General features: G+C 37.2%; 1 protein-coding gene across 4 annotated transcripts in view; it reads left to right on the plus strand.

Moving 5' to 3' along the window:
* LOC105475476 (cyclin dependent kinase 14) overlaps positions 1 to 23311 on the plus strand; it is a 594776-nt gene that overhangs the window by 130093 nt on the left and 441372 nt on the right. For all 4 annotated transcript variants that reach the window (XM_011730740.2, XM_011730739.3, XM_071094797.1 and 1 more), the window contains one exon: positions 18399 to 18493. In XM_011730740.2, the coding sequence (XP_011729042.1) occupies positions 18399 to 18493 (95 nt within the window). The remainder of the gene's footprint in view (positions 1 to 18398; positions 18494 to 23311) is intronic.

The raw sequence follows: 23311 nt of genomic DNA on the forward strand, positions 1-23311 counted from the left end.
TACCTTCTTGGTTTTTTTAACTTTAATTTTTAACCCTTTAATTACATTTTTAATTATACTAACATTTATTTCCACAAACTCTTTCTTATTCTTTGAATGCTCTTTTAAAAATTATCCTGTTTTATTTCAACGAATAACATATCACTTCATATGTTTCTGAGGATACAAAATGTAGCTTGGGAAATTTTCTTTCCTTTTATATATTCTCTGAATTGTTTCTGGATTTCCTTTGAGTTTCTTGTTTCTGTTTATTTGTTTTGGTCTCTGCCTTACCTGTTGAGATTTTTGGTGGGTCTATGTCATGCCTCTTGGAGAGAAACTGTTGGCTCTCAGTTTATGTTATGAGTAATGTACTCAGAAGCTGATTGGAAGCTTTGTGCCTGGGTGGCTGGTCAGTTGGTGGCCTTCAGCATAGGAACTATTGGTGAAAACCTAGTCGTCTTATTTAAGTACTCTCAAATGTTACTATCTCTTGATCTTGTTTTCGTTACTGGGTGTTTCTCCCAAAATGGACTTTCCTAATTTATTTTTTTTAGGACATATAAACCTAGCTGTCACTATTCTGAGATGATCAAGAAGGGACTGAGGACCTTTCAGTTCTCTATGCAGACTTTCTCATGATTTTTTTTTTCATTCAGTATGATTCTTCAATCTGATATCCACTCTGCCTGGTATCCAAGCCCCAGCTGAATTCTCTGATTCAACCTCTTCAGGGAATACAACTCTGGCGGGACTAGGAAGGGATAGAGGGCTGGCCGAGGGAGACTAGGGGCAAAGACCTCCAGCTTAAATTCACTCCAACTAATCATATCATTTGTAGCCCCAATTTGAACTTCAGCTCCAGTTTGTGAGTATTTTGGGGACTCTGAAGTATGAATAGACTTATTTCTTACTGGCTTAAGCCTTGGATCATGTAGGTATCAAGGTTTTTTTTTTGTTTGTTTGTTTGTTTTCACTCATCCTAGGCAATGTGACCTCTCAACTATTTGTGTCCTGTCTTTACATTTTTATTTCTGTCTTGTCTCTAGTGTTTTCTATACTAATTTTGATTGCCCTTATGGGTTTTAATTTTCCTATTGTTTTAGTATGGATTTGTAAGGGGGAGAGATAAATACATGTGTTCAAGTCATCAAGCTTTCTGGAAATTTTCACTGTTTCTCTATTGTATTTTTAAATTTCTTTAGATCCTCTTGGGCTTACCCTTTCCTGGTTCACCCTGGGATAACTTTTTAAAATATATATTAGGGCATTTATATTACTTTGTGTGGGAACTGCATTGCTTTCTTTTTATTTTAGGAATTTTTGCTTCAATTCAATGTGCCCTGGAAAAGTGTCTTTTACCTTATCAAACTGGAAATGGCTTCGTTTTCTCTTTTAGCAGGATACTATAATATCCTATGTTTTTCCTGAGTCCTTTCTATTTGCTACCCTTTTAAAACATTTTTTTTCTTTTTTTTAAATTATACTTTGAGTTCTGGGGTGCATGTGCAGAATGTGTAGGTTTGTTACATAGGTATACACGTGCCATGGTGGACTGCTGCACCCATCAACCTGTCATCTACATTAGGTATTTCTCCTAATGCCATCCCTCCTCTAGTCCCCTACATCCAGACAGGCCCTGGTGTGTGATGTTCCCCTCCCCGTGTCCATGTGTTCTCATTGTTCAACTCCCACTTATGAGTGAGAACATGTCGTGTTTGGTTTTCTGTTCTTCTGTTAGTTTGCTGAGAATGATGGTTTCCAGCTTCATCCATGTCCTTGCAAAGGACATGAACTCGTCCTTTTTTGTGGCTGCATGGTATTCCATGGTGTATATGTGCCACATTTTCTTAATCCAGTCTATCATTGATGGGCATTTGGGTTGGTTCCAAATCTTTGCTATTGTGAACAGTGCCACAGTAAACATATGTGTGCATGTGTCTTTATAGCAGAATGATTTACAATCCTTTGGGTGTATACCCAGTAATGGGATTGCTGGGTCAAATGGTGTTTCTAGTTCTAGATCCTTGAGGAATCGCCACATTGTCTTCCACAATGGTTGAACTAATTTACACCCCCACCAACAGTGTAAAAGTGTACCTATTTCTCCACAGTCTTTCCAGCATCTGTTGTTTCTTGATGTTTTAATGATCGCCATTCTAACTGGCATGAGATGGTATCTCATTGTGGTTTTGATTTGCATTTATCTAATGACCAGTGATGATGAGCTTTTTTTCATATGTTTGTTGGCTACATAGTGTCGTCTTTTCAGAATTGTCTGTTCATATCCTTTGCCTATTTTTGATGTTTGTTTTTTTTTCTCTTGTAAATTTGTTTAAGTTCTTCATAGATTCTGGATATTAGCCCTTTGTCAGATGGATAGATTATAAAAATTTTCTCCCATTCTGGAGGTTGCCTGTTCGCTCTGATGATAATTTCTTTTGCTGTGCAGAAGCTCTTTAGTTTAATTAGATCCCATTTGTCAATTTTGGCTTTTGTTGCCGTTGCTTTTGGTGTTTTAGTCATGAAGTGTTTGCCCATGCTTATATCCTGAATGGTATTGCCTAGGTTTTCCTCTAGGGTTTTTATGGTTTTAGGTCTTATGTTTAAGTCTATAAGCCATCTTGAGTTAACTTTGTATAAGGTGTAAGGAAAGGATCCAGTTTCAGCTTTCTGCATATGGCTAGCCAGTTTTCCCAACACCACTTATTAAATAGGGAAACCTTTTCCCATTTCTTGTTTTTGTCAGGTTTGTCAGAGATCAGATGGTTGTAGATGTGTGGTGTTATTTCTCAGGTCTCTGTTCTGTTCATTGGTCTATATATCTGTTTTGGTATCAGTACCATGCTGTTTTGGTTACTGTAGCCTTGTAGTATAGTCTGAAGTCAGGTAGTGTGATGCCTCCAGCTTTGTTCTTTCTGCTTAGGATTGTCTTGGCTATGCAGGCTCCATATGAACTTTAAAGTAGTTTTTTCCAGTTCTGTGAAGAAAGTCAGTGGTAGCTTGATGGGGATAGCATTGAATCTATAAATTACTTTAGGCAGTATGGCCATTTTCACAATATTGATTCTTCGTATCCATGACCATGGAATGTTTTTCCATTTGTTTGTCCTCTTACTTAGTTCAGCAGTGGTTTGTAGTTCTCCTTGAAGAGGTCCTTCATATCCCTTGTAAGTTGTATTCCTAGGTATTTTATTCTCTTAGTAGCAATTGTGAATGGGAATTCACTCATGATTTGGCTCTCTATTTGTCTGTTACTGGTGTATAGGAATGCTTGTGATTTTTGCACATTGATTTTGTATCCTGAGACTTTGCTGAAGTTGCATATCAGCGTAAGGAGATTTTGGGTGGAGATGATGGTGTTTTCTAAATATACAATCATGTCATCTGCAAACAGAGACGATTTGACTTCCTCTTTTCCTAATTGAATATCCCTTATTTCTTTGTCTTGCCTGATTGCCCTGGCCAGAACTTCCAATTACTATTTTGAATAGGAGTGGTGAGAGAGGGCATCCTTGTCTTATGCTGGTTTTCAAAGGGAATGCTTCCAATTTTTGCTTATTCAGTATGATATTGGTTGTGGGTTTGTCATAAATAGCTTTTATTATTTTGAGATACGTCCCATCAATACCTAGTTTCTTGAGACTTTTTAGCATGAAAGGCTGTTGAATTTTGTCGAAGGTCTTTTCTGCATCTTTTGAGATAATCATGTGGTTTTTGTCCTTGGTTCTGTTTATGTGATGGATTACATTTATTGATTTCCAGAAGTTGAACTAGCCTTACATTCCAGGGATGAAGCCGACTTGATTGTGGTGGATAAGCTTTTTGATGTGCTGCTGGATTTGGTTTGCCAGTATTTTATTGAGGATTTTTGAATCAATGTTCATCAGGGATATTGGCCTGAAATTTTCTTTTTTTGTTGTGTCTCTGCCAGGTTTTGGTATCAGGATGATGCTGGCCTCATAAAATGAATTAGGGAGGACTCTCCCTTTTTCTGTTGTTTGGAATTGTTTCAGAAGGAATGGTACCAGCTCCCCTTTGTACCTCTGGTAGAATTTGGCTGTGAATCCTTCTGGTCCTGGACTTTTTTTGGCTGGTAGGCTATTAATTATTGCTTCAATTTCAGAACTTATTGATCTATTCAGGGATTCGACTTCTTCCTAGTTTAGTTTTAGGAGAGTGTATGTGTCCAGGAATTTATCCATTTCTTCTAGATTCTTTAGTTTATTTGTGTAGAGGTATTTATAGTATTCTCTAATGGTAGTTTGTATTTCTGTGGGATTGGTGGTGACATCCCCTTAATAATTTCTTATTGCATCTATTTGATTCTTCTCTCTTTTTTTCTTTATTAATCTGACTAGTGGCCCATCTATTTTGTTGATCTTTCAAAAAACCAGCTCCTGGATTCATTGATGTTTTGAAGAGTTTTTCCTGTCTCTATCTCCTTCAGTTCTGCTCTCATCTTAGTTATTTCTTGTCTTCTGCTAGATTTTGAATTTGTTTGCTCTTGCTTCTCTAGTGCTTTTAATCGTGATGTTAGGGTGTCAATTTTAGATCTTTCCTGCTTTCTCTTGTGGGCATTTAGTGCTCTAAATTTCCCTCTACACACTGCTTTAAATGTGTCCCAGAGATTCTGGTATGTTGTGTCTTTGTTTTCATTGGTTTCAAAGAACATCTTTATTTCTGCCTTAATTTCCTTATTTACCCAGTAGTCTTTGAGGAGCAGGTTGTTCCATTTCCATGTACTTATGTGGTTTTGAGTGAGTGTTTTAATCCTGCGTTCTAATTTGATTTCACTGTGGTCTGAGAGACTGTTATGATTTCCATTCTTTTGTGTTTGCTGAGGAGTGTTTTACTTCCAGTTATGTGTAAGTGTGATGTGGTGCTGAGAAGAATGTATACTCTGTTGATTTGAGGTGGAGAGAGTTCTGTAGATGTCTATTAGTTCTGGTTGGTCCAGAGCTGAGTTCAAGTCCTTGATATTTTTGTTAATTTTCTGTCTAATTGATCTGTCTAATATTGACAGTGGGGTGTTAAAGTTTCCAACTATTATTGTTTGGGAGTCTAAGTCTTTGTAGGTCTCTAAGAACTCGCTTTATGAGTCAATGTGCTCCTGTATTGGGTGCATATATGTTTAGGATAGTTAACTCTTCTTGTTGCATTGATCCCTTTACCATTAGTGGTGTCCTTCTTTGTCTCTTTTTATCTTTGCTGGTTTAAAGTCTGTTTTATTGATTGCAACCCTTGCTTTTCTTGCTTTCTGTTTGGTTGGTAAATATTCTTCCATCCCTTTATTTTGAGTGTATGTGTGTCTTTGCATGTGAGATGGATCTCCTTAATACAGCACACTGATGGGTCTTGACTCTTTATCCAGTTTGCCAGTCTGTGTCTTTTAATTGGGACATTTGGCCTGTTTATATTTAAGGTTAATATTGTTAGGTGTGAATTCCGTCCTGTCATTATGATGCTAACTGGTTATTTTGCCCGTTAGTTGATGCAGTTTCTTCATAGTGTTGATGGTCTTTACAATTTGGTATGTTTTTGCAGTGGCTGGTCCTGCTTGTTCCTTTCCATGTTTAGTGCTTCCTTCAGGAGCTCTTGTAAGGCAGGCCTGGTGGCGACAGTGTCTCTCAGCATTTGCTTGTCTGTAAAGAATTTTATTTCTCCTTCCCTTATGAAGCTTAGTTTGGCTGGATATGAAATTCTGTGTAAAATACTTTCCTTTAAGAATGTTGAATATTGGTGTCCCCTCTCTTCTGGCTTGTAGGGTTTCTGCTGAGAGATCTGCTGTTAGTCTGATGGGCTTCCCTTTGTGGGTAACTCAGCCCTTCTCTCTGGCTGCCCTTACATTTTTTCGTTCATTTCAACCTTGGTGAATCTAATGATTATGTGTCTTGGGGTTGCTCTTCTTGAGGAGTATCTTTGTGGTGTTCTCTGTATTTCCTGAATTTGAATGTTGTCCTGCCTTGCTAGGTTGGGGAAGATCTCCTGGATGATATCCTGAAGAGTGTTTTCCAACTTGGTTCTATTCTCCCCGTCACTTTCAGGTACAACAATCAAATGTAGATTTTTGTCTTTTCTCATAGTCCCGTATTTCTTGGAGGCTTTGTTTGTTTCTTTTCACTCTTTTTCTCCAGTCTTATCTTCTTGCTTTTTTTCATTGAGTTGATCTTTAATCTCTGATATCCTTTCTTCCCTTGATTGATTGAACTATTGATAATTGTGTATGCTTCACGAAGTTCTCGTGCGGTGTTTTTCAGCTCCATCAGGTCATTTATATTCTTCTCTAAACTGGTTATTCTAGTTAGCAATTCGTCTAACCTTTTTTCAAGGTTTTTTGCTTCATTGCATTGGGTTAGAACATGCTCCTTTAGCTCAGAGAAGTTTGTTATTACCCACTTTCTGAAGCCTACTTCTGTCAGTTCGTCAGACTCATTCTCCATCTGGTTTTGTTCCCTTGCTGGTGAGGAGTTGTGATCCTTTGGAGGAGAAGAGGTGTTCTGGTTTTTGTAATTTTAAGCTTTTTTTGTGCTGGTTTCTCCCCATCTTCGTGGATTTATCTACTGTTGGTCTTTGATGTTGGTGACCTTTGGGTGGGGTATCTGAGTGGACATCCTTTTTGTTGATGTTGATGCTATTCCTTTCTCTTTGTTAGTTTTCCTTCTAACAGTCAGATGCCTCTGCTTCAGGTCTGATGGAGTTTGCTGGAGGTCCAATCTAGACCCTGTTTGCTGGGTATCACCAGCCGAGGCTGCACAACAGCAAAGATTGCTGCCTGTTCCTTCCTCTGGAAGCTTCATCTCAGAAGGGCACCCACCAGATGCCAGCCACAGTTATCCTGTATGAGTGTCTGTTGGCCCCCACTGAGAGGTGTCTCCTAGTTAGGATTACATGGGATTCAGGGACCCACTTGAGGAGGCAGTCTGTCCCTTATCAGAGCTTGAACACCATGCTGGGAGATCCACTGCTCTCTTTAGAGCTGTCAGGCAGGGATGTTTAAGTCTGCTGAAGCTGTGCCCACTGCCACACCGTTCCTTGGTTGCTCTGTCCCAGGGAGATGGGGGTTTTATCTCTAAGTCCCTGACTTGGGGCAGCTGCCTTTCTTTCAGAGATGCCCTGCCCAGAGAGGAGGAATCTAGAGGAGTCTGGCCACAGTGGCCTTCGGCCTGGGCTTACTGAACTGCAGTGGGCTCTGCCCATTTCAACCTTCCCGGCAGCTTTGTTGACACTGTGAGGGTAAAACCACCTACTCAAGCCTCAGCAAAGGTGATGCCCCTCCCCCCACCTAGCTTAAGCTTCCCGGGTCGACTTTAGACTGCTAAGCTGGCAACGAGAATTTCAAGCCAGTGGATCTTAGCTTGCTGGGCACCATGGAGGTGAGACCTGCTCAGCCAGACCACTTGGATCCCTGGCTTCAGCCCCCTTTCCAAGGGAGTGAACGGTTCTGTCTCCCTGGGATTCCAGGTGCCACTGGGGTATGAAAAATAAACTGCTGCAGCTAGCTCGGTGTCTGCCCAAATGGCTGCCCAGTTTTGTTTTGTGCTTGAAACCCAGGGCCCTGGTGGCCTAGGCACTGGAGGGAATCTCCTGGTCTTTCGGTTGTGAACACCATGGTAGAATAACAGTATCTGGGCCAGAGTGCACCGTCCTCCTGGTACAATCTCTCATGGCTTCCCTTGGCTGGGGGAGGGAAATCCCTCGACCCATTGCGCTTCCTGGGTGAGGGATTTCCTACCCGGGTTTGGCTAGCCCTCTGTGGGCTGCACCACCTGTCCAACCAGTCCCAGTGAGATGAACTGGGTACCTAAGTTGGAAATGCCGAAATCACTTGCCTTCTGTGTCAATCTCGCTGGGAGCTGCAGATGGGAGCTGTTCCTATTTGGCCATCTTGCCAGCAAATCCTGTCTGCTGCCTATTTGTTCTCTGCCCTGTTGTGATAAGAAGGGGCACTTTATTATGTTTTTTTGTTTGTTTGTTTGTTTTGGTGGAAAGGTTAATTTCCACTGGATTCTGAATTGGGCAGAAAATGGAGACAGTAACACTTTCTGCATAACGCCATTTTCCATCCCCTGCAGCAGTGTAAAGGATTGATCGGTTAATACCCATGGGAAGCATGGGAAAGCAAGGGAGCCTTATAGACATGGGTGTTACTTTTTTACAGTGCTTAGAGGATGTAACAATGGCTGATAAGCATCAAAGGAAGACCCTCTTTCCTTAAGGGTCACCATGATTTATGTCATACTTTTATCATTTTTTAAAAAAAAATATTAGTTATCTTTTATAAGCTCCAAGAGTAGAGCTGAAAAGGAAGGAGAACATGATAAAAGTATGGCATTGCAGCTACTGTTTTAATGAGGAAAGCATTGTTTTTTGGAAATACTGTGTTAGAAACTATTTTAAAATACCGTGCCTTCCCAACTGTATACATCTATATGCTCTTCACATACAGGCCATTATATATTAGAAGCCTTGACGGAAATCAAGGAACCAAGAATGCCTTGACCTCTGTGGCCATCACGCTAATGTAACTGGCTGATTGTTCTTTTTTCTTCAGATAGTGGCACTTTAAAATACACGCAAAATATAAAGAATGTGATTTTATTTATAGTGGTATATTTTAAGAGGGTGTTTGACAGGGTTTTTAAATTTGTTTCAGACATATATTCAGTGCCCACTTTTCCTAGGACTAGTCCCTGTGTAGTGTTTAATACTGTCATTGATATGACAAACCTTCCCTCCCCTATTCCTGCCACCTCCCCTAACCCAGCTGTGCTCCTCAGTAGCTGCAATTCTTGGGAGTACTACGGGAGATTTCCTGTCTTGCTGGACCAATTTAGAAGGGATTTCATTGAGTTGTGCTGTCATAAGCTGATCTTAAAGAGGGCATATTTTCAGAAACTCGTATTTAGGTTAAGGTCCTCTCTATATTCCACAAATTGCTCCAAATTTACCTCTTTTCATCACCATAAAAATCTATATCCCATGATAGGCAGGCCTAATCTGGGAGATGTGGGAGGAGGGTGCAAACCTGCAAATGAGAGTTTCACTTCAGTTTTTAGATACTTGTTCTTGGGGTGTGGTGGATGTCTCATCTTGGCATTACTTCCTCTTCTGGGGAGTGGAAAATTCCCAGATTAGAACCAAGCCCCATTGACAGGTTGTTACCATGTGTGATGTTTGGATCCATACCTCTGTGCAGCACCTAGATCTATTTTATAACCAAGTTACCTATCAATGATGCATTACCTTAGTGTGGCTGTAATAGGGCTGTCAATGCTGGGTGATAAAGCTTGTTCTGGAGATCAAAGGCAAAATAAAAATTAGCCCAATCAGGTTTGACTTTAAATCCTTATTTAATGGGGCCACGTGGTTCTGATTGAATCCTTCCTCTTTCACCCTCATATCCACTCTCACAGTTACAGTGTAATGTACTGGAGAAGTGATTCTCTATTATGGTTTTCCTCAATTCAAGGGGTACTCAGCAATCTTAAGCAAGGAGTTATGTGTGAGGGTTAAAATAAATTTTCAGTGAAGTCAGTATGAAGCTATGGACATTCTTACTGGATATCATGGTATCATTACAGTGAACACTGAAGTATACTCATGAAGTTTATAAAAATGCAGTTCAGACACCCATGCTTGCTTTTGCGAGTGGGGTTTCAATAGAAGACAGACCGAAGCATGTTTAATATTTCCTCCGTGTGGGTGAGAGTTAGGACTCTGTGGGAATATTCCACCAGTATAATAGTAACAAAGAAAATCATTTTCAATTCTGATCATCTTGGTTTGAATTCCAGTTCTGCCAGTAACTATAAGATTTTAGATGAGTTACTTTATTTTTTCAGTCTGTAAATTATTCATGTTCAAATGGGGATAGTAATAGAACCAACCTTATGGTGGTATTATAGAGATTAAGTTTATGTAATGCATGTAAAATGATTAGCTTAAGGCCTGGTACGTAATCACTTGATATTAGCTAGTTGTTGTTATTATTATTATACAGACAATGAACTAGAGCTGTCAAGGGTTAAGAACACCTTTATGGCAGAGTGGCAAACATTGTTCAGCTGGAACATTGTGTACACGTTTCATTATCCATGTCAGTGTTCCCCTCCGCTGGCCCAGATAATTGACGGTTCTCTATACTTTTATTCGTTTTTTTTAAAAAAAGTATTGACATCATCTCATTAAATTTCACATCTCTATGCAGTTAGTGTCTGTTAGAAATTGCTGATTAGCCTTGTATTTCCACGTGTCTAAAGTGGTATCTCAAGGCTACACTCTAAGTAGGGAAGTCATAAGCAGAGAAGAGTTGTCCCATAAAGCTGTTTCTCATCCGTCCACACATCTGACATCAAAAAGCCAAAGATAATGTTTAAGGTTGACTACACCTTGGTTTGATCCAGCATCTTTATTTAAATGTGATGATTTGATAAAGTTGCAAGGAAAAAAAGACAAAGGCCTCAACTTTAATTATAAAAATCTCTCCTTCTGAATTATTCTTTTTTTATTCATTTGATAGGAAGAATTTTATCATTGACCTCTTTAAAGATTTGGCATTTGGATTCCTTATTTATATATATAGTAATTATAGACCAGACCATTTCTGCATACTTAATATAGGAGACTCACTTTATAAGACTCTAACTGTCGAAGTGGAGACTGTCTCTTGGATGCATCCTATTCCATAGGCCTATTCTTTTGTAGACTAGGAAAAGTTTTAGATAGGAATTACATGCCTTTGATTCTTCCTATGGAGTCAGCATGATTGATTTGTAAGTTACAGAGTATTTCCACAATGTCTATCTATCAGTTTCACAAGGCAAATAATGTTGGTTGTTTTACCACAAAATATGGGAAAATATTAATTTTCTGCCATTGTAGTGTTAACAGAATATAGAATACAACCACAGCAGTTAATGCATCCAAATCCAGTTAATTAGATAGACTACTTTGTACCACTAGCATCTTCCTTTACTAAATCTTTCTTGTGAATGAATGATTTTCATTAAAAAAATTTTGTTTTCTAATTTCTTCAGTACAGTTTTTTCAAGTAGTAAGTTTAATATGGTCTGTCTTAAAAACAATTACATTAACTCTTTTATACAAAGCTATCTATGTAGAGTGAATATATCATTTCTTGAAAATTATTTGTGCCTTTCCAGAAAGAGAAAATTTTGGCTTCCTATTCTCTTGCCAAGTGGTGACTGTGTCTTATACTTACTTTAAGTAGTCATTAGCAGTTTATCTCCTAATAAGAATAAAAAGGTAATTTTCCGCTGCTACATTTTTAACTTAGATTGGATTCATTCTTAAAGGAGCACAAAAGCAAACACACAGACCTCTCATTCTGATTTTAAATAATTTAGAGTGGAACTGTGAACACAATATTTTCCCCATTGAAGATCATTTTATACTGAAGTTTAATATAGGTTTTTAAATTTCTATTTAAAACTTAGGCTCAGGAGGGTGATGGTAAAGTGTGACATTCACAAGCTGTTTCCTGGTGATGAAAAATGCATGAGAACATAACCCACACAGGACTAGTCAGGCGACTTTGAATGTAATTTTCCATTAAATTTTACTTGATTTAACTCAACACATGGTTTGTATCTTACAAATTTCTTGAAGAAAAAAATAGGTGGTCCTAAGGGAATATAATGCTTAAAGAGCTCATCATTGTAATCATAGTTTAAATTACATGGAACCGAGTTAAATTCCTAAAAAATATCTTATACCCTCCCCCCATTCTTCTCCTCCCTCCATTCCTTTCTATATTATTTTTTGAAATATCTTTGTCCTTCATATATCTATATACACACACATATATATATTTATATTTTATGCTATCTGCATAAATATATATATGGTGGGGGGCAGAGAGAGAGAGAGAGAGAGTGTGTGTGTGTGTTATGGACTGCATGCTGTTCCCTTAAAATTCCTATGTTGATGTCCCAGCCCCCAGTACCTGAAAATGTAACTGTATTTGAAGGTAAGGTTTTAAAAGAGGTGACTAAATTAAATTTTGGTCATTGGGTGTGACCCTAATATCATATGACTGGTGTCGTTGCAAGAAGTGTAGAGACACCAGGGATCCCGTCAGCCAGAGGGAAGGCCATGTGAGGACACATGAGAAGGTGGCCATCTGCAAGCCAAGGAGAGAGGACTCAGGAGAAACAAACCCTGCCAAAACCTTGATCTTGGACTTCTAGCTTCCAAAACTGTGAAAAAATAAATTTTTGTTGTTGAAGCCACCAAGTATGTGGTGTTTTGTTATGACACCTCTAGCAATCCATACATATGTATAAAATAAACCCTTGTTATTTGATTAGGATTTTTTCTTTAAACACTGTTAATTTGTGTTGCTAGTTTTGTTTTGTCGTACTGAGTGCTAGCAAAATTTGTGCTGCTAGTTTTGTTTTCGCATACTGAATGCTAAAAGGGAGCAGATTACTTAGATGGCTTTACTTTAAGGAAAAATATTTAATTGAAATTCAGTGTATGGTCTTGGGCAAATCGGTGTTTCTGGGAAGTTTTCATTTTTATATATTTGTATTAGAGTAAATGATGTCTACAGTGTTATGTAGCTCTAGGAGCTCTGATTTTGTGAAGGCAGGAATTCTATTTTTGATCTATATTTCATTATAAAATTAGTAATCATGGAGCTTGAGGAGGAATTGACCCCATATTGAATGCTTGGTCAGGAAATGGGTTACTGTTGTGTCCAGCAGTGCAGATTGAGTACTTGACCCTGGAAGCTTTCTTGCAGCACTTACTAATTTTCCAGCAGTTCTCTCAGCATTTGCCACAGTCATTCTTCCATTGAAGGTGCCACTGTCTAGAGATAGGCTGGATTAATAGTTGGGACTCTCAAAGATGAATTTGTTTCTTCTCTTTTTATTGGCATTAATGATGAGTAACAGTAGTTGCCTGATAATACCTCCTCAGTCTACACAGCTTTAGGTAACCTGGTGCTATATACACCTGGATAAATCTGACTTTAGATTTTGCAAAAATCTGTTTAGTTCCACACATAAATTAAGTTCTTTTTCATTACACAGAATGAGGAAACAACCTCATGGAAGTTTATGTGTAGTGGGTTGACTTCAACCATTGAGCCTTTACTCTATTTACAGGTGAATTGGATAGTAGAAAATTTTAATATGTGCCTGTTTTCTACAATCTCTGTGGCTTTAATTTTAAGCCCGTAACGTTTCTACATATTTAGAGATATATTTGTTATTGTAAGGATTAACATAATAGGTTCCTATTTTATGGAAGAGATTAGTATCTAAAGCACAAATACTCGTTAATAACCGCCAAATAGTGGAAGTTGGGTGGTTTCCTGTCTTGTTCTTGCATTTAAAAGTAATGGATCAAATATTTCACCATTTAATGTGAGGTTTGTTACAGGTTTCTATAAAAATAATATTGAATTTGGAACCTTTCCTTTGTTACTAGATTACATAATTTTATGATTTTATTTCAGATACACAGTATACTGAATTTTAAAAATTATTTTTCAGCATTTTTCTTTTATGTAGGGAAATATATTAGTAAATTTTTTGAGGTTGAATCATTTTTGAATTAATGAGATAAATCTCATTTGGCCATGGTATATTATTCTTGTAGCACATTTGCAGAAATTAATTTTTAAAAATTTTCTTAGAATTTTTGCTCCTATGTTTGTGATACTTGGCCTTTTGTTTAATTAGTTAGTTAATTTTGGTAATAGGGTTTTGCTGGTTAGAAGCATTTTATATTTTTATGCTATCTGCTTCATACAACTTAGTGTATCTGTTTCTTAAATTTTAGTAGAAGTTGCCCTTAGAAGATTATATTTTTAAGATTAACTCTTTAAATTTATTCTGTTTATTGTGTCTTAGTTTTTGTATTTTGCTGAGGTCAATTTGGGTAATTAATTTTTTCTAGAAAGTATGTACTAAATTTTGAATATTTTGGAATAAAGCTGTTCATAGTATTCCAGGTTAATTAACGACAACAAAAACATTCGTTCTTAAACTGAGTTATGTTCTCTTTGTATTTACAGTGTTTATTTAGTTCTCTTTTTAATGAGACTTTCCAGATAATTATCTGTTTTAATGGTCATTACAAATAGCATTTGGTTTTATTAATCATGTTTACAATACTTTTGTCTTATATTTTACAAATATCTTTCATTGTCTTTATTAATCTCATACTACTGTGTTCTTTGTTGCTTCTTTTCTAGCTGCCATTAAAAGTCTAAATCATACTGCTTTATTGTTTTCTATTATATGCATATATTTAAATTTTCTTTTATGTGTTGATTTGGCTACATGCCATAGGTCTTAAATGGTCATGCTCTCATTGTCATATATTTATGAATTTTAAGTTTTTATTTTTTTAAACCCATGTTGTTAAACTATTCAGCTTTAATTTTTTTATTTCAACAAGATAACATTTGTTGTATATATTTAAGATACATAGATTGAGCATCCTCTATCTGAAATGCTTGGTACAGAGGTATTTGGGCTTTATGATTTTTTTGGATTCTGGAATATACATGAGATATCTTAGGAAGGGGACCCCAAGTCTAAACATGAAATTCACTCGTGTTTCATATGTAGCTTATATGCATAGTCTGAATGTAATTTTATACAATATTTTAAATAATTTTGTGCACCTGTCACATGAGGTCAGGTGTGGAATTTTCCACTTGTGGCATCATGCTGGTGTTCAAAAAGTTTCAGATTTTTGGAACATTTTGGTTTTAAGGTTTTTGGATTAGGGATTCTAATCTATATAGTGTGGTGTTATGGGATACATATAGATAGTAAAATGATTACTGTAGTGAAGCAAATTAACATATCTATCATCTCATATAGTTACCCATTTTTTTTGTTGTGGCAAGAACAGCTAAAATCTACTCATTTAGCAGGAATCCCAAATACAGTATGGTTTTGTTAATTATAGTCTTAATTTCTAATTTAATTGCATTGTGTTCAGAAAAAGCAACTTGAAATGTTTTTGCAGTTTTCAATATTGAGATCATCTTTGTGACTGAATCTATGATCATTTTTTGGTGAATTTTAAATGTGTGCTTGAAAGAATATAAATATATGAATATGTATATTAATTAAGCCATTGTTTCTAATATTTGAGCCCCATAGATCCCTTAATTATTAGTTACTTGCTTGCTCTGTCAATGTGTATGCTTGTCTTTCATTATCACCAACAGTTTCTCACTTTATTGCTACCAACAATTGTTTGATACATTTCAAAACTATGTTATTTGGCCTTTACTAGTTTATTAGTTTATTAGACTTCTTGGTGGATTTTTAACACTCATTTTTTATGGGAGATACTAATTTAATCTATTTATTGTTTTGTAAATTCTGTCTTGTCTGCTATCAATACTACTATTGGTATTATTTTTAAAAAATGCTTATTGAGCTATGTTTTTCCCTTACTCCTTTATTTTCAGATTTACTCTCGTTAAATCTCTTCTTAATAGCATATTGCTATATTTTCTTTGTTTTTTTAATCGGAGAGCTTTTCCTTTAATAGGGGAAGTTGATTCATTTATGTTTATTGTAATCATTGATATGTTTGGACTTTATTCTTATTTTATAAAATTTATTCTTATTTTATAAAATTCTTGTTTTATAAAATTTTGCATGCTTTCTTACTGAATATGCCTCCTCCTCTAACCTCTCACTCCTTACCCTCTTTCTCTTTCACTGCATTTTTTTTCCCATTCCTCCCTCCCCAATTTGTTTGGGATTTGTACACCTTATTTATATCAATTTACTGATTCCCTTTTAAAGGTTAAGAAACATTCTAAAAGGTATGCATTTGGAGTTTCAATCTGTATCTGCAATATATTCTGATTTATTCAAGAAAGCTCAGTGTGGTTTTATTTCTTCTTTCCTACTCTTCCTTGCCTTGTCCCCCCATCACTCCAGCTACATCTTACATTGAGATAATTTTATATCTAGATTTTTTTCTGTGGGTAGTAAAATTGTTGTGTTTCCATATTTCACTTGAGGGACTGTCTTGAGTATAGTATTAATTATGCAAAATTATTTTTCCTTTTAATTTTGAAAATATTGCTTAACTGTCTTTTTGCAGCTATTACAATCTGTGACAATATGTTTGCTGAATAAATTTTCTATTTAGATGCAACCTCTCCCTGAAGTTTTCTGGGAGAATTCTGTTCAGCCATTGAGCTTATTACTTTTTTAGCCTCTAGGGTTCAAGCAATTCTCCTGCCTCAGCCTCCCCAGTAGCTGGGACTACAGATGTGCACCACCACGCCCAGCTAATTTTTGTATTTTTAGTAGAGATGGGGTTTCACCATGTTGGGCAGGATGGTCTCGATCTCCTGACCTCGTGATCCGCCTTCCTCTGCCTCCCAAAATGCTGGGATTACAGGTGTGAGCCACCGCGCCTGGCCTATTTAAAGTTATCCTTACCTTTGCAACGTCAACCTGCCTTCCAAGGTTTTAGCTTATCTGCCCACTGAATTTTATCCTTCTCTTTTAGGATGTTGATTTTCCTAAAATGATTTGTGATTTTTGGTTGTATATTCATATTTGTAATTGAGAATCACTGTTAGCTTATTTTATTTTCTGTAAATTGTCTCTGCTGATTGTGTGAAAGGGATTACAGCTTGGGGGATGGGGAGACATTGCTTTTTCTCTTGTAGGGTATTGGCTACTTGAGTTCTTGCTCTGCTCAGATACCACACTCTAAGCCGTCTCCTGCGCAGATGCCTCTGCAGCTTGCTTGGGAGGACACTGCAGTCTCAACTGTTTATGTGTTGGTTGGTCTCATGTTCACTTAGAGTTCCTGCTTCTTTTCTTTAGTAGTCTTCTACATGGTCAGGCTTTCCCCTGAAGTTTTGATTCTGATTACCTTCTTTCAGAATTCTTCAAAATTTCTGATTAGATATTGGCACTCTGTTTTCTGTTTCTAATTCTGATTTATTATTTTTGAAAAATAACTTTTCAGTCATGATGGGGTATTTTGGGTGGGAAGAAGTAAGAAATGTATATTCAACTGGCCGCATAAAATCCTAATAAATAGTAGGAGTCAGAATCGTTGCCCACATGTGTGTTTTTTGGTAAGTGGTACAGGAGTATACTCAAAAGTAGTGTTCAAGCCCAACTTCAAGAATACAAGTTCTAAACTTCTGAAGTTGGTTATTTATGAAGTACTACAAATATTAGCCACCTTTTATGAATTATGTATATGTATGTATATATTTATATTGGAATAAATCTCTTTAATAAGATATTTTTCATTCCTTGTATAATTATCATTTTCTAATATGCTTTGGTATTACCCTTTTATTTAATAGCAACAGTATAATAATAGATCATTTCTTATTGAAATAAAAGGTGAATGCTTCCACCACGGAGGACAACACTCCCCTTTTCTTGCTCCATAGTTATTTAAAGTTGAGGTGGGAGTTGAGCACAATAAGAGTGATGAGGTCACTCCCTCTTAGCATGTTTTTTGGTCCTGTTGGGATGTGACCTGTCTTAAGGAAGAGTTATTTGGTGGCAGCTATGCCTTAAGGATTGATTTATGTGTATGTAAGAGAGTTCCATTTTGTATTAGTGATAGCTGAGTGATAACATCTTCTGATTATCTGTTTGAATTATCACTAAAAGGTATCAGAGGAGTACCTTTATATGGCTGAATATTATACCATCATGATTTACAACGGGATACACTAAATATTTTCGGCTTTGTCAGCCATGTGATCCATATTGGAACTACAGCTCTGTAGTAGTTTGAAAACCATGAAAAAATATACAAGTGAATGACCACGACTGTGTTTCAGTAAAACTTTATGAACACTAAAATTTAATTTTCATATTATTTTCACATATCATGAAATTTTATTCTTATTTTGCTTTGTTTCCTTCAACCATTAAAAAAGTAAAAACTATTCTAAACTTATGGGATATACAAAAACAGGTAGTGGGCTGGATTTGACCCATGGGCCACAGTTTACCAGCTCATAATTTAGAAGATTTAGAAGATTGTATAATAACATGTAAAGTATTCACAATTTATTGAATAAAAAAGGGAGGGTCAGGTTAAAAAACAGTAGATGTAGTGCAGTTTCATTTATGTAAGAAAGCAGTCATCAGCTTACAGATAGCACTGGAAGAGCAGATATCAAAATATTAACAGTGGTTCCCTGGTTAGATTATGGGAATAATTTCATTCTTCATTGTGTTTATTTGCATTTTGTGAGTTTTGTACCCTGTTTATTATGTTGTTTTGAAAAATAAATATATATGCCAGAAAAAACAGTTATTTAAAAAGTGACAGCGAATCTGTATATTCTCAGCAAAATCATGGTATTTGTTGTTAATTAATTTGATATAATCTGTTTTGCTTACCCTGTGCTTCATTTTTAGCCAACAAGTCCCAAATTTGGAAAAGCTGACTCATATGAAAAGCTGGAAAAACTAGGGGAAGGATCTTATGCTACAGTATACAAAGGGAAAAGCAAGTAAGTTCATTATTTTTGGAATATTTCACATGTGCAGTGTATCACGCCTCTTATTACTAAATAGCATTTTATTTAATTCTTATTTAATATACAATAGATTTTCCTCCCTTAGGGTATCTTTTTTCTTTTGGCAAGTGTGTAAAACTCATTGAAATTGGTGTGCCCTGCTAGTAAACAGTTTTTCAGACTGTTCAATTTATTTTTCTGTTTAACACTCCTCCCCACAACATTGTTTTCTCTTTCTTTCGAAGGAGTTGGAACCGTCTAATGAGAATTCATTTCCAGGTGAATTATGTGATTAATTTTTCATACAGTTTTAGTGTTGGGAATAGGAGTATTGATTTGACAGTGCCAAATGTATTGGCCATTCTTGGGGTCTTTTTAAATTAAGCTTTTACTTCATCTTCCAGAAGTCTCCTACTTTAAAAAAAAGGCAAACTTTTTCTTTTTCTTTCTGTCTGCTTTGGCATCATGCTGCATATATTTTCATATAGAGAAACAACTCTCGCCTCCTTTTCTTCTTTCTCTCCATTGTTCTCTGGCGGTCAGGGCACAGATTTGGATTCTTAAAAAGCTTGTCCTCATGTGTTTCTGATTGACCTCCTTCCTCTCCCTTATTGATTAAGGACAGAGTTAGTGACATGTAGTTGTAGATAAATTAATGCTATCTCTGCAACAACCACAGAAGTCACAAGCTTTGTTTTAACTTTATAACTCTACCAAATGATGTTGCAAAATAATTTTCTATACTGGCCCTGTTACCTCTTTTTAAAATCTTTATAGAAGATAGGACTTTTTTTTTTTCTGAGACAGCATTTCGCCCTGTTGCCCAGGCTACAGTGGCCTGATAACGGCTCATTGCATTGTCAACCTCCTGGGCTCAAACAGTCCTCTTGCCTTAGCCTCCTGAGTAACTGGGACTACAAGCATATGCCATCATGTCTGGCTATTTTTTAAAAAATTCTTTTGTAGAAACAGAATTTTCTTGTGTTGCCCAGGCTGGTTTTAAATTCCTGGGCTTAAGTGATCCTCTGACCTCGGACATCCAAAGTGTTGGGATTACAGGCATGAACCACTGCACCCAACCAGATTAGGACATTGTAACTTAAGTAATTAGAAGATGTAGAAGAGAACAATTCTCTGAAGGATCATTCTAAAGACATAGTTGAAAATTTTGATTATGTGCTAATTTAGGTAATCTTAGGATTTTCAGGAGTGTGGTCTTATACCTGTTTGTTCATGTTTCTTAAGTTTAGAAGATGAAATAGTCCTTATCAAGAAAGATATGTAAGGCAAAAATACTGTGAAGTCAAAAGTAGTAGTATTAATTTTGAGAGTTATAAAAAAAAGTTTGCAAAAATTGTGCAGGGAGCCATCTTCATTCCACACCCAGGCAGATTGGAGCACCCGCTTGCCTGGTTCTGCATCCTGAACTGCTCCACCCCCTCTGTCCAGAGATCCTGGTATAGCGGAGCCCTCTTCACTCCATGCCCAGGCAGATCTCCAGGCATTCAAAGCACCTGCTCACTTCACCTGGATTGGCAGCCTGAGTTGCCCCACCCTTCCTTTGCAGACATCCAGGTGCAGGAGGGGCCCTTTCTGCTTCACATCCAGGCAGATCTCCAGGCAGTTAGAGCACCTGCTCACCTGATTCAGCATCCTGAGTCACTCACTGTTTCCTGTGCAGAGACCATGGTGCAGCTGGGCCTTCTGTGCTCCACACCCAGGCAGATCTCCGGGCATTTGGAGCACCAGTTCACCTGGAATGGCAGTCTAAGCTGCCTCACCCTTTCTACACAAAACTCTGGTGTAGCAGGGTCCTCTTTCCTCCATGCCCTGGCAAATCTCCAGGGTTCTGGAGTACTTACGCTCCTGGGTTAGGAATTTAGGCTGCCTCCACTTCCTCTGCATAGGCTTGGGGCTGCGGATGTTTCCCAGCTTCATGCTTAGGCACACCTCTGGGTGCTTGTTGGTTTTCCACTGGATTCTCCAGTGCTGGTGCTTGTTGCCTGTCATCAGGGGATGACCATCTTGCCTCCTGCCCCCCAGGACTGAGAAGGGAAATCAGAACACTGTGGACTCCACAGATCAGCCCATTGCCTAAGGCAACAGAGAGCATCTCCCCATAAATAAGGATCAAGTATATATCCAGCCACGTTGGCTGCGGTAGGTTCTTACCCATAAGTGCCATCCACTGGCTGTGGGTCAAACCGAACAGCCCTATGTAAAAGCTGCTGATAGAAATGCATAGGGCTATAGAAGCAAAGCCAAAAGATCCTACCTAGCATCCTCTGCAGTCACAACACAGAGGGACTGGGGAGAAGGGAAAGGGAAAGGAAAAAAAAAACCCAAAAAAATCATCAATAATATTACAGAGAAAGAAAGAAAAGGAAAAAATCCAATCTGTACAAAAATAATTACAAAAATTATAGTGCCAGTATCTCCAGATGAGAAGGAACCAGCACAATTCTGTTATTGTGAAAAATCTGAATGTCATGACACCACTGAAGGATCACAGTAACTCTCCAGCAATAATTCATGACCAAAGTGGAAACTCAGAAATGACAGATAAATAATTCAAAGCATGAATTACAAGGAAACTCAGTGAGATCCAAGACATGATTCAAAATCTACACAAAGAAACTTCTAAATCAATCCAGGAAATGAAGAAAGAGTTCTAACATCTTAAAAGGAAATCAGTCAGCATTTGTAGAATTGAAAATCTCACTTAAGGAATTTCAGTACAATTGAGGCCAGACACAGTGACACGCCTGTAATCCCAGCACTTTGGGAGGCCAAGGCGAGCAGATCATCTGAGGTCAGGAGTTTGAAACCAGCCTGGACAACATGATGAAACCCCGTCTCTACTAAAAATATAAAAATTAGCTGGGTGGGGTGGTGCATGCCTATAATCTCAGCTACTGCAGAGGCTGAGGCATGAGAATAGCTTGAACTTGGGAGGCGGAGGTTGCAGTGAGCCGAGATCACGCCACTGCACTCCAGCCTGGGCAACAGAGCAAGACTGTTTCAAAAAAAAAAAAAAAAAAAAAAAGAGAGAAAAGAAAACAGTTGAAAGCTTCAATAGTTTAGACCAAGTGGAAGAAATAATTTCAGAGCTTGAAGACCAATCTTTTTAACTAACCCAGACAAAAATAACCATATTTTTTAATGAACAAAGTCTTTGAGAAATATGGGATAATGTAAAGTGATCAAACCTACAAATTATTGGCATTCCTGAGTGAGACAGAGAAAAGGTAAACAACCTGGAAAACATATTTGAGGGAATAATCCCAGAAAAATCCCCTAATCTTGCTAGAGAGGTAGATATCCAGATTCAAAAAGTCTGGAGAACATCTGTGAGATACTATGTAAAATGAACATCACCAAGACATACTCATCAGGATATCTTAAGGTCAATGCTGAAGCAAAAATGTTACAGAGAAAAAGGCAAGATCACATATAAAAGGAACACTGTTAAGCTGACAGTGGATTTCTCAGCAGAAACCTTACAAGCCAGGAGAGTTTGGGGGCCTGTTTTCAGCATTCTTAAAGAAAAGAAATCTCAGCCAAGAATTTCATATCCCACCAAGCTAAGCCTCATAAGCAAAGGAGAAATAAAATGTTTTCCAGACAAGCAAGCACTAAGGGAATTTCTTACCACTAGATCAGCCTTACAAGAGATCCTTAAGGGTGTTCTAAACATGCAAATATAAGAACAATACCCACTACCACAAAAACACACGTAAGCACATGACCCACAGATTCTGTAAAGCCACCACAAAATAGAAACTGTAATGCAACCAAGTAACAACTTCATGATAGGCTCAAAACACTATATATCAATATTAACTTTGAATATAGACTGACTAAACCTCACACTTTTAAAGGGCACAGAATTGTAAGTTGGATTAAGAAAAACAAACAAGACTTATCTCTCTGCTGCTTTCAAGAGACCCATCTCACGTGTGATTACACCAGTAGGCTCAGAGTAAAGGACTGGAGAAAGATCTATCACTCAAATGGAAAACAAACAAGAGCAGGAGTCACTATTTTTATATCAGATAAAAGACTTTAAGCCAACAACAATAAAATAGAAAGAAGGGCGTTACATAATGATAAAGTGTTCAATTCAACAAGAAGACTTAACTATCCTAAATTTTTATGCATGCAACAATGGAACAACCAAATTCCTGAAACAATTACTTGTAGACCTACAAAAGGACTTAGCCACACAATAATAGTAGGGGCTTCAACAACCCACTGACAGCATTAGACAGATCATCAAGGCAGAAAACTAACAAGGAAATTCTGGACTTAAATTCTGCCTCTGACCAACTGGACCTAATAGGCATCTACAGAATATGCCACCCCCATTAACCACAGAATATACGTTCTTCTTATTTGCATTTAGGACAGATGACCACATACTCAGTCATAAAGCAAATCTGAATAAATATATAAAAAAAGTGATACCATTGATACTCTTAGACCAGAGTGGAATAAAAATAGGAATCAATACCAAGAAGGTTTCCCCAAACTTCGCAATTACATGGAAATTAAACAACTTGCTCCTGAATGACTTTTGATACAACTAAAGCAGAAGTCAAAAAATTCTTAGACATAAATGAAAACAGAGACAAATCATACCAAAATCTCTGGGATACAGGAAAAGCAGTGTTAAGAGGAAAGTTTACAGCACTAAATGCCTACTTAAAATAGTTAGAAAGATCTTAACTTAACTAACATCACACCTAGAGGAACTAGAAAAACAAGAACAACCTAACCCCAAAAGCAGAAGAAGAAAAGACATAACTAAAA

Source organism: Macaca nemestrina, chromosome 4 (genome assembly GCF_043159975.1).
Source record: "Macaca nemestrina isolate mMacNem1 chromosome 4, mMacNem.hap1, whole genome shotgun sequence".
Taxonomy (NCBI): domain Eukaryota; kingdom Metazoa; phylum Chordata; class Mammalia; order Primates; family Cercopithecidae; genus Macaca; species Macaca nemestrina.